At 35.8% G+C, this 12,752-nt stretch overlaps 1 protein-coding gene across 1 annotated transcript in view; it reads right to left on the reverse strand.

Moving 5' to 3' along the window:
• Positions 1-1,083: 1,083 nt before the first annotated feature.
• CLDN16 (claudin 16) overlaps positions 1,084-12,752 on the reverse strand; it is a 32,599-nt gene continuing 20,930 nt past the window's right edge. The window contains exons 3-5 of the mRNA XM_011981354.1: positions 7,579-7,743; positions 3,696-3,887; positions 1,084-2,445 (exon numbers count right to left, since the gene is read on the reverse strand). Of these exons, the coding sequence (XP_011836744.1) occupies positions 2,312-2,445; positions 3,696-3,887; positions 7,579-7,743 (491 nt within the window). The 3' untranslated portion in view covers positions 1,084-2,311. The remainder of the gene's footprint in view (positions 2,446-3,695; positions 3,888-7,578; positions 7,744-12,752) is intronic.

Here is a 12,752-nt window from a genome sequence, read left to right on the forward strand (position 1 = left end):
TTTTTTCTTTCTTGCCATGTTACGTCACAACCTGTCAATTATTACAGTTTCATCAGTTAGTATTTGCTTCGTTGTTCACTAGTTGCCATACAAAGCATAGTCTTCTTTATGCTTTATTTTGGGACATGTCATTAAATTACAATGAATTAGAAATGAATGTTTCAAATGAATTAAAAAAAAATCTTGACATTCCTCCCCTTACATACAAAATGTTTTAATTGAGAAAAAACTCAAAACAGTCACACATATCAATTATCATCATGGTTCTCTGAAATATTTTCTTATACAAATGAAATATTTAAAATGAAAAAAATTACATTTTAAAAATCGAATTAACTAATTATTTTTGTCCTGCCTTTCCCCACAAGGATTTCAAGAGACTTATTGGAATACATAAAGCATGACAGATAATAGAGTAAAAAATAAAAATGGGAATAAATGTTAAAAACAAATATTGAGGGGAAAACACAAAATTAATTTTAAAATGCATAGAATAATATCAAATAACTAGTGAGTATGATTTACAAATATTTTTAATGTCAATTACACAGTTAATAATAAAAATGAGACAAAGTTAAATCAATTCTGTTAATTCTCCAACTAGATTGGAACTGCTTCGGAGAATACGGATAAAGATACTGTGGGAAGCAATAAACAACAGTCTCGGAATGCTAATCCATGTAGTAGGAATCATAATCTCATTTTCACATCATTCTTTGTTCTTTAAATTTGAAACACTTATTTCAAGGTCTTTATAAATTCACAACTTAATTTCTTTTTTTCAAAGAACTAATTTCTGGGTGGGTGAGTTGATCTTCTTTTCAGGCATTGCAAGGGCACCTTAAGGGTACTAATGCTATTAATGTGAATGACAAGTAATTAGAAAACTGGAGATTAAATTTTACACACATTTTATAAAATGCTACAATTAAAAAAAATTCAACATGATTGCATTACGAATATGAATGAAATTTCATTAGCGACTTCTTTAAATGTATATGTAATTCTATATTTTCCCCAAAACCCACATTTTATGAGGAACATTTATTTATTATTTTTTAATTTATTTTTATTTTTTTAGACGGCGTCTCGCTCTGTCGCCCAGGCTGGAGTGCAGTGGCTCGATCTCGGCTCACTGCAAGCTCCGCCTCCCGGGTTCACGCCATTCTCCTGCCTCAGCCTCCTGAGTAGCTGGGACCACAGGCGCCGCCACTACGCCTGGCTAATTTTTTTGTATTTTTTTTAGTAGAGACGGGGTTTCACCGTGTTAGCCAGGATGGTCTCGATCTCTTGACATCGTGATCCACCCTCCTCGGCCTCCCGAAGTGCGGAGATTACAGGCGTGAGCTACAGTGCCCCACCAGAACATTGATTTTTTTTTAGTAGAGTCGTGAACCTTTATTTATTTAAATCAACATATATTTGTTGAATTTTGCCATATGTCTAATACGTTCCTTGGTGCTGATGATTCAGTGGTGTGTGGGCACTTGAATTGGTGAATTCTAACATAGTACATTACAATAGTATTTGGATGTTTAATCATTAAATGAGTAAATTCTCTGGTTGAGCTATTACTTCTGCAGTCTAATAATTTGGTAATATATCAGCAAAGCTAGAACAGTGGTGAAATAATACACAGATCCTTTATGCTGTTAGTGAGGTGGAAAGTCACCACGAGCTCCAGTATCAATTCAGCATTTGCCTTTGACATTTGGAGGCGGGGGGCAGATCTTGTCTTTAACTCTCACCAGTGGCTGCTATACCAAGTTGTTATTTTCTTTTTCTGTTTTAATACAATCAGAGTAATGGTAGGCATTGATATACTAATATGAATATAAAAGAATAATCTTCCTCAAAGTTATCAAATAATTCACCCACTTGTTAAAAGTACAAAAAGTGAACCAAAAGCTAGGGAGAAAACTAAATTTGTCCATCTTTTCAAAGATTAGGGTTCCTGGCCTCTTTGAAGATTGCTTTCTATTTAAGCATTATTTCATTAATAGTACCATGTCATAATCTCTAATAGATATATAGAAATCACAAACATTCTAGAATGTTCTACATTCTAGAAGACTTATCTTAAAATATAGGGAAAGTGTGTGCATAAGGAAGGTTAGCAGAGAGAATGAGGAAAAAATATGACAGTAATAGAAAGGAAAAGTATAGGAGAGTCAAACATTTTGATTAAGGTAGCAATTAATTTAGTTCAATACGAATTCTAAGTAACTGTTTCTGGATTGACTTACTATTTTATCAATGTAGCCATATTGATTAATTAAATCATATGTAAGCACAGACTGAGATGTGAATTTTACACCCTTGTGTCTACAGCATACATTTTGGCAGTCTCAGTTCGAGCGGCTGAGTATGACTTGGTCATGGAAACACCTGCAACTGAATAGGCTTTCCTCAAGGAATAAGAATAGTTTCTCCCAGGTCCAACACCTGTTTGAAAGAGATATAAAAATAAGTAGGACTCAGTGAACTTGGGAAAATTATAAAACACCATTGTACATGTTTTTCCTCAAAAGGAGCAAGAATATAGATAGTCAAAGAAGGTATCATTTTGGAACTCTAAGAAGAATCCTAGGAGACAATTTAAGATTTTCATTCTGAAAGTTACTTTTAGGTTTAAAATTCAGCCAAGTAGATTTCCTTTTATTTTTTTCTTCATCAGGAGAGGTATTCCCTCAGTTTTTTAGGTGATATTTTTAGAAACCCAACATAACATGTTAAATTCTTTAAAAAGAAATATTTGGCTGGATCTTAGTCCACTTCTCCGTTTAACACTAAACATACATTAGGTTGAGTGGGTGAAGATATATATGTATGTATAACTGTAATACAGCAAAATATATATACATATATATACATGTTTATATATAAAATTCACAACTACAACCATGTCCAATATTCAAATGCATAAGTTATTTTAATGTATTACAATTAGATGTATATATACCTATATATGCATACAATTATAAAGGTATAATTGTATATATGTATATACACATATATGTATAATTCTAATATACATATACATACTTATATGTATTCCTACCTGTTACCATTAAAAATTCCAATTACCATTAAAAATTCCAATTGTTCAAGGGCAACTGAATTGTAATACTCAAACATTATTACCCAGTGTTATATTAATTGAAAAATAAAATCCACAATTACGACCATATCTAATATTCAAATGTATAAGTTATTTTGATGTATTACAATTATACATATAGTGTATATGTATATATATAGTGTATATGTATAATTGTAATGTGTATACCTATATACATATATGTATATGTATATGCATATACATGCATATATGTGTATATATGTATATATGTATAATCATAATACATTAAGATAAGTATTAGACATTTGAATATTGGACATGCTTGTAGTTGTGGATTTTATATTTCATTTAATATAACACTAACTGAGTAATATATTTTTCAATTAATATAGCACTAACTGGGTAAAATACATATTTTTCAATTAATATAGCACTAACTGGGTAATAAAGTTTGAGTATTACAATTCAGTTGTCCTTGAACAATTGGAATTTTTAAAGTAATAGGTAGGAATTCAAATAAAGAGCATTTTTTTTTCTTGTGAAATGTGTTTCCAGTGGATTGGGAAAAATGATAGTGGAGGCAAGGAAGTTTGCTATTTTATTTTATTCTTACCTTTAAAAAGGTATAAGCAGCAGGTGAGAATGGCTCCAGCCAAAAAGCACCCCAGAGACCCAGCCATTCCTAGCCAACAGGACCAACCAAATTTATATTGGATACCAAGAAATACATTGTGCAAAATCAGAGTAGAACGTTCCACATAGACATCAACAGCATACCACACAGAGCCAATGATTCCTGGGGTGCCTGAAAGAAAGGGAGGATGCTACAGATAATAGGGGACATTTTCTGAATTTAAATCCCAAAATACCTGTTTACTACCCAAAATGGCTGGCGTCATTCAGAGAGGTAAAAACAGAAACACGGATTCATGGGCGAACCAAAGTTTGGACACTTCTTCTGTCTCTTCCTTTTGCTTTCCATCTTGTATCTTTTTAAAATTTTACCTCACTTTATACATAAAGAAAATACAAAAATGAAATAATGCAGTACTCGTTGGTTTGTATAAATGGAAATTCATCGTTATGGTTTTCTTTGATTTTCCTGTCTTTCCGATGCCATGTTAGTATTGTATAAATGAAAATACTAGAAACAAAACCAAACAAAACAGAAAAAGAATATAGTCTAACACAAACAACATAGAGCATATGTTCATTCCATACTGATTTTTTAATTGTCAGTAAATACCATTATGAGTATTTAATGCTCCCTCTACCCCCTTTTGAAGCTATGCCAGCTGCGTAATCAGCACCCATGTGAAAACTGTTTGTAAAGTCACTGATTTCAGTGTCTTTAAGTCAAAAACAAACAATTGAAGTAAAAATTGTTTTTATTTTCAAATAAACCTTTATCTAATACCCCCACACCATATTAGAATGGAGCAAGAAAAGTTATTCCCTTTGAATACATCTCCACAGATTAGCCTCTCTAACAATTAACTGGTTTGAAATGACGCCACTGGAGTCCTGGTATTTTAAAGGTATAAGTTGCATGTCGAAGCCTGGATGCAATAAAGAAATGTGGTGAGTTGCAGGACAAAACACTGTGTTAAAAGAGTGTTTTTGAAAGATGTAGTCTCCACACGCTCAACGTCTAGCAGAAGGCAATTAGAAGACATCAGTAATCTGTAGGTTGTCTAAGTCTGCTTGAGTTGGATTTTCAGTTATTTACTTCTAAATGTGTGCTTACTGATATCCTGAAGCTCTATCAACATTACTGTTAAGATCAAGATCTTGCCCACCAATACCCAAATAACTGGACCCTGCTTTTCCTTCATTTCAAAGTTCTGCTACTCTGTGCTAAATTAGATGCATGTCTTCACAAAGAATCTCTCCAGATTACTTTCCAGAGTTGTTTTACTGTCTAACGAAATAAATATTTGTTTTTCCCAAATCTAAAAAAATAAAATATGTAGTCTCCAAAAATTTTTACATTTTTTTCCCCAGAGAGTCTGTGATATCTATTTAAATCACTATTTAACTGTATTCTTCTCTTAATTGTTTAATGTAAGAACTTTAAGAAGGATCAGATAGGCTGGGCGCGGTGGCTCACGCCTGTAATCCTAGCACTTTGGGAGGCCGAGGCGGGCGGATCATGAGGACAAGAGATCGAGACCATCCTGGCCAACATGGTGAAACCCCGTGTCTACTATAAATACAAAAAGTAGCCAGGCATAGCGGCGGGCACCTGTAGTCCCAGCTACTCGGGAGGCTGAGGCAGGAGAATGGCGTGAACTCGGGAGGCAGAGCTTGCAGTGAGCCGAGATCGCGCCACTGCACTGCAGCCTGGGTGACAGAGTGACACTCCGTCTCAAAAAAAAAAAAAAAAAAAAAAAAAGACAGGTAATAAACACATAACCTTTAGAAAATGCAGTATATATTGCAATAGCGTTTCTATACTACCATCGTCTGCAGTTTTCAGGTAGAAATTCCTTTTCTAAAACTTCAAAAGAGATTATAGACTTTAAAAAATAAATTTTATAGCACACTAATTCTAAATAATGTTTCCAAAGCTTAGGACATGCTTTGTCTTTCAATTTAGTTATTTCTTCAGTCATTCCTATCAGGATTTTCTTCAATGACTTATTTTTTAAATGTTATTTGTTTTGTTGTTTTCCATAAGATGGGTTATTTACTGGTGATGCCTCAAAAATATTCTGGAACAAAATTGCATAGCTGTACATAATTAAATACTATTTAAATCTTAAATGAAATACATTGTGTATTGAAAAGTTCAATGCTGTCAGTAAGTGGGATATTGAAATAAATGACTTCCAGAAGGGAAGAATTCTCAATTTCTGTAACTTTATAATACAATCTGAGGATTATTAGGACATTGACTTAACATTTCTGTGTCAAAAATCAGGGAGGCCCAAGTTTTAAGCATATAAAGGGTTAGGCAGTCAGCTCAGAGTTTGCTGTGCCCACATTGCATCTTCACATAGCAATTCAGGGTACATGTTACTACCTTAGCTTCATGCTCCTTTGCAGATTAGGAAACAGAGACACGGGTGAAGATACCACACGTACATCTCTCCAAGTGTTTTCAGTTCCAAACTCCATATCGATTTACTACCCCACACTGCCCGGTCAGGCTCCCACTTACATTCGCTTTGTTAGCAGACAAGACTTTTCCTGCTAACAGACAAGACGACGACATTCTGTTGTAAAAGAAGAGGACTGGCCGGGCGCGGCGGCTCACGCCTGTAATCCCAGCACTTTGGGAGGCCCAGGCGGGCGGATCACCTGAAGTCGGGAGTTTGAGACCAGGCTGACCAACATGGAGAAACCCCATCTCTACTAAAAATACAAAATTGGCCAGGCATGGTGGCACATGCCTATAATCCCAGCTACTAGGGAGGCTGAGGCAGGAGAATCGCTTGAACCTGGGAGGTGGAGGTTGCAGTGAGCCATGATTGTGCCACTGCACTCCAGCCTGGGCAACAAGAGTGAAACTCTGTCTAAAAAAAAAAGAAGAGGACTAAGCTTTGAAGTTGAAGACAGACCTAAATAAAGTATGATTTTGCTGTTTCACTAATAAATACTATTTAAAGTGCTTTTTGATGTGTTGTTTATTAGTCAAGCTTGACTAATAAATATGCTTGAGTAGTCTTCAGAACTTCAGTTTCTTTATCTGTGTTGTAAGTGGGGATAACAATATGATCTGTTTATTGTTACATTTATGAACAAATGGGTTAGCACATGGGACAACATAGGACTTGGCACAATTGTTAGTTTATTGTTAAAAAGAGTTGGTGGAGTTGGTGGAGGTGGGTACAGGCAAGGAGGTAGAAGTTTGGGGTTTACTTTAGGATTTTAACTTTAGTAATAATCATAAGATAATTATTTTAAAACTTGAAGTTATGTAACTTTTTAAATGGCTAAAACATAGTTTTAGAGCTTTTTCTTTCCTTCTTTCTTTCTTTCTTTCTTTTTACCCCTGAGATGGAGTCTTGCTCTGTTACCCAGGCTGGAGTGCAGTGGCGCGATCTCTGCTCACTGCAACCTCCACATCCTGGGTTCAAGCGATTCTCCTGCCTCAGTCCCCCAAGTAGGTGGGACTACAGGCATGCACCACCATGCCTAGATTTGTATTTTTAGTGGAGATGGGGTTTGACCATGTTGACCAGCTGATTTCGAACTCCTGGCCTCAAGTAATCTATCTGCCTTGGCCTCCCAAAGTGGTGGGATTACAGGCATGAGCCACCACACCCGGCCTGAGAGCTTCATATTTTGTTCTGAGATATTAACAAAAGACTAATTATCTGACTTCAAAGCTAAAGTAAGCAGGACTGGTAGATGTGATCTTTAGTTTTTCAATCTAGAAAAGGAAGCCACATATAATCCGAAAATGAGCAGCTTCACCACAACACTCTCCTTCACCTCAAGTCCTTAGCAGAATCTCCCTACCCCAGTTGCTAGTCCAGCCAGACCAGTACCTGCTATTAGTAATGTGGTTCCAGCAACAAAGCAGATGCGGACTTTAATGTACGGCTCGTCAGGGAGGAATTTCACGCAGTCAAGACCAAGGAGCAGGGTGAGAAATCCAAACCCAGCTAGAATATCTGCAGTAATCATCAGCGCTCGAGTTACCACCAGCTTCACTGGAAGACCAGGGCATATGGTTAAAGCACAGTCAGAGGAAGGAACCATATTAACTCACAGAGATATAGCAAGAAAACCAGACAAGTCGGTAACAGTAACACACCCCACTGGCAAAAGTCAGACTTTGTATGAACTTAAACATGAGTACTCCTAATGTTTAAAACTAAAAAAATGAGATTATTGACATCATTAATTGTTTTAGCACAGTTTACTACTCAGTTTTGTTGGTATACTAGCAGATAGCATCCTGGTAGACAGTGGAGACTAAAGAAATGTTTTCCTTTTTGCCTCCTGCCCTGGAAAATGTCTCATTCACAAATATTGTAGCCAATTGCTGAATTGAAGGTAGCATATCTGTTCTACAAAAATTTCTTAATAAATATTGAATAAATAAATAACCACTATAATTGTTTAAAATTTTATTTAAAAATAATAATTGGTTAAAATTTGACACAGGGAAGCAGAATAAAATATTTCAAGACTTCTTTGTGTCAACTGAGGATAGAAGAAACCATCAGGAGATCTTTAGAAGAAGGAGAGTTAGTTTGTGCTATTAGGTAGAAGATAATTTCTGGAAATTAGATCATTTTCTCTTTCAGCTATTTAAATCATGACTCTTCTTGGCCAATATTACATATTAAGCCTTCAACCTTGCATTGTCAAATGACCATATTTTAAAGCTACAGACAATAAGAATAAGAATATATGGTAGACAGTCCAGGAAAGAAAAGATCAGGAAGATGAAAGTGGAATAGTAGCAATCATCTTCTGCAGCAGAAGCATCTTCAACTGTGACAGCCTCCAGAACTCTGAGTTATAGTTATGCTGAGCTCAACTTAGGGAAATCATATCTCAAATAGAAGGTTAATTAACTGAAATCAGAACTACTACTATTCTAGCTGGCTGATGGATAAGAGTAATAAAATGTATTCCTTTTATGGTACAGCAATTATGTTTTATTTTCATATTGATCTGGGGTTTCCTTGTATTTTAAATAATTTTTACCCAATGGTAGGTAACCTTAGGGTTTATTTGGAAACATGTTGTTTGCAAATATGCAGACAATATTCCTGAACTTAAAATAAAAAAAGTGTGACTCATCTGAGAGAGAAAATCAATGCATAAAATCAGCCCCAACCTCATTAATAAGTAAACATACTATTTATAATTATCTTAATATATATGAATATTTGTCTCTAAAATAGAATTCATAAGATCTCAAAATTTAGCATTATTTCAGAAAATTTAAATGTTCCAAATCTAAGACTCATCTCAAAATTTGGAAAGAGAAAAATATGTAACCTATTAGATAATACCACTATTTCAACATATCTTCTTGATCACTAAATAGCATATACAAGCAGGCTTCCTACTCAGGGCTCTAAACCAAAAGGTTCTTGTCCTTTGGATAGCCTCCCATGAAATTTTCCAAGTACTCTTTTGAAACCTGGGACTACCTGGGGCCAGCTATACCATCAGGATAGGGTGGTCTGAACTCATCCAAACTCTCATGGGCCTAGATCTTCTTCCCTTCGGAACGCTCCAACTCCTATCCTACATGTAGGGTCTCTGAAGAGCCTATGGGGTGGACCAGGGGCCCCATGGCCAGCCTGGATCCAGGAGGGAATTCCTGAAAGCAGATAGATCATGCTGGCCAGTAAGAAATTTCTGTTTCTGGAATCATGCGAGATTTGACTATCAGAATGCTGTTAATATGCTGATTTGTGGGGACTCAAATTATCCATATCAACTTGAGCCATGACAAACATACTTGTCTGGATTAAACACCCTAAGTATACAGGACAGTGGAAAGAGTTATCTAATTGTAGTTGTATGAAAGATAGCAAAAAGTAAAAATAAAATCCTACTTCCTCATATGTAACATCCTAACCAAGAGGGCATAGATATGTCATTTTCCTAGAGTCCATTTTCCTCTCTGCTGTCTTTAAAGAAGATGGAATTTTTTAAAGAAAGGTAATGGGCCTTTAGTGTCTTATTTGAAAGTAATAGGTTAAAAAAGGGAAAAATGTGACGGCATAGGTCAAAGATGAAAAAGGAACATATTAAAATATAAATGGTGGTTTTCTCTATGTAGTGAGCTTATGAGTGATTATATTTTCTTCTTGTACAAATGCATACAACAGTATTTAAAAGTTTGAAATACTTAATCTTTCATTTTCTTCTCGGCATATGAATTAAAATCCACTTTAATGAATTTTTAGAATAGGCTAAATGTTCATTCCTATTCAGCAAATAGTGTTTCTTCGTAGGTAGAACTAGGTTCACATAGAGAGGGGAAAAGAAAAGGAATTAAGAGAATCTTTTTTAACAAAAATAAAACAAAGGCCTTATGAACTATGTTTTAAAAAATGTTCCAGGCACCCAACTTTTAAATAGCAGATGAAGAATTTTAGAGCACTGCTCTTTAAGTGCTTTCCTCTGGACTGAAATAGCAGTTCAGGGGCAAAGTCACATTCCAAGGGTTTAACTTTTTATTTATCTTGAGAAAGAAGTTGCTTTATGGTGCCATCACCCATCATTTGCTTTGAAAGAGACTAAAACCACTTTGCTTTTGTAACAGAACAGGTATTTCTTAGCCGGGTTCAATGTTCTTATAAATAAACACACACCATGGAGAGGACTGAGAGAATCAACGGTAAGATTTTTAAATTTAAGAGATTTCTTTATTCATAGCAACATGGGCTCTGCTAACATGTAACTATTTGTTTGTTTATTTATTTATTTATTATTTTATTTTTGAGATGGAGTCTTGCTGTGTCTCCCAGGCTGGAGTGCAGTGGTGCGATCGTGGCTCACTGCAACCACTGCCTTCCGAGTCCAAGTGATTCTCCCACCTCAGCCTTCTGAGTAGCTGGAACTACAGGCTCCTACCACCATGCCCAGTTAAGTTTTCTTTCTTTTTCTTTTTTTTTTTTGGTATTTTTAGTAGGGATGGGGTTTCACCACGTTGGCCAGGCTGCTTTAGAACTCCTAACCTCAAGTGATCCCTTGCCTTGGCCTCCCAAAGTGCTAGGATTACAGGCGTGAGCCACTGCACCTGGCCTTAACTATAACTTAAAGCTAAAAGTAGGGAAGATAAGGGAGCCAACTTTAATATTGCCTGTAACAGTGTGTCACATGTACTGGTTTTTTCTTCCACTGATCCCCACAGTCTACGTCTTTGTCCCTGGCTATTTACCTCTTTCTGCCTCTGCCACTGTATCTTCACTTCTCTTTCTTAGCAAACCTTCAATTGAAGTAACTGTAAACTTTCTATTTGAACTAAGTCATAGCTTAAAACGTCTCTGAAATGCTTTCCACTTAATCTATCCAGTCTAATCATGAAATTACAGCACCCTAAAGAATTCATCTTGATTAAAAAGCCATTTACTGTAAGCCTACTGTGTATGAGGCACTATGCCTGGCCCTTTAGGGGACAGAGAGATGAATAAGATAATATTTTTCCCTCGAGGAATTTACAAATATATGAGAAAAGAGAAAATGTGCTAAAGTATATATTTAAATTCACATTTCCAAGACGAGCTCAATTTCTAACCATTTCAAACTGGACCAAGCCTTAACAATGTACAATAGAAAACAAAGCACAAATGGAAACCCGAACTCAGTTTTCTGTCCCTTTCCATTCCTGGCAAGCAGCGAGATCTAAGGCATACGTACAGGGATGTTCCGCAAGGATGGAATCGTACTCATCGCAGGTGCGAATTCCATCAAAAGCATTGGTGACGCATTCCCACCAGAGGCCTCGGCATTTTGTGCTCACCTAGATGTCAGAGAAGACACCGTGTGAAACAATTCATGCAGGCACACTTCAGTCCTCCTTGATCAAAGGGAGAAGTTGGCTGTTGTGTTTGATAGTAAAGTAAGTGGTTACATGCATGATCAGAGTTTCATTTACAACAAACGATGCATTTTAGAATATTTTCCCTTAAGCACTGACAATTGAAGCCTTTCTGGGTCAGGAAATGAATCCACTTCCTCAGGTAGGGTGGGGGTAGAGAAATAAGTCATGTCCAGAAGAGATAAAAACAGAACTAAATATATTTAAATATCTATGTCTGCTTCCACCATTGAGTTATGGTTATGGAAAAACATCATTTCATGTCTCTGTGCTGACATTTACTCACACACACACAGAAAAAAACCATATGACAATAGATGATAACTGTTGACACCTTGAGTCTATTAGAAATACACATTGCTTCTTTATCATGAATACTGAGTTCCATGAAGAAAAATATTATCCTTATATATGAAGTTTATAAATGTAAAATAATTAGCAAAGAAAACCAATAAATGAAAAGATGCCAATAAATAAAATATATAAAGGCCCCAAGTCTTATTTCTTGCTCCAATGATATATTGTAAATGCTTAAGCTGTGTAACGGATGTAAGCAAATCGAGCATTAATTTCGTGCCACTTGACAACTGTGAACCATTTTTACTTGGAAATGATGTGCAGATGACTCTAAGCATCCACTTAGAGCTAAAAGGCACCAGTGCCCTGAACCTTCTCGCACTTTATCCACAAACCGTAAGTCACAGTAGATTTCTTAGAATCGTAAACATGCCGACAGAAAATAGTTTCAGGTGTGCTTGACAGAGCTCACGCATATGGAACACAGCTAACACAACTGTTTCCTCTGACTTGGTTACGGATTCAAATTACCTTGTGTATCTGCGGATAGTTTAGTAGTTCATGAGTTATCTTGGAAAACAAAAACTTAATTCGTTCCCCAAGAAAGAATAAAATAACAGAGCAGGGTGGGAAGAGGAATGCAAAGGAAGGGGGTTAAATTGCTGTGGGAAGAAAAAAAACATAAAAGCACTTTACTTTTGAAAATAAAATAATATTCAGGAATACATGCACTATGAAACTCTGCCCCGTGCTGTTTTTTGAAGCATGTTATGTGCCAAATAAAATTCTACTGCTTGCAACTTCATCGTGATTCTGAATGTTGTATCTCTAATACTACTTTATATGTAAAAT

Source organism: Mandrillus leucophaeus, unplaced genomic scaffold (assembly GCF_000951045.1).
Source record: "Mandrillus leucophaeus isolate KB7577 unplaced genomic scaffold, Mleu.le_1.0 Scaffold224, whole genome shotgun sequence".
NCBI classification, from domain to species: domain Eukaryota; kingdom Metazoa; phylum Chordata; class Mammalia; order Primates; family Cercopithecidae; genus Mandrillus; species Mandrillus leucophaeus.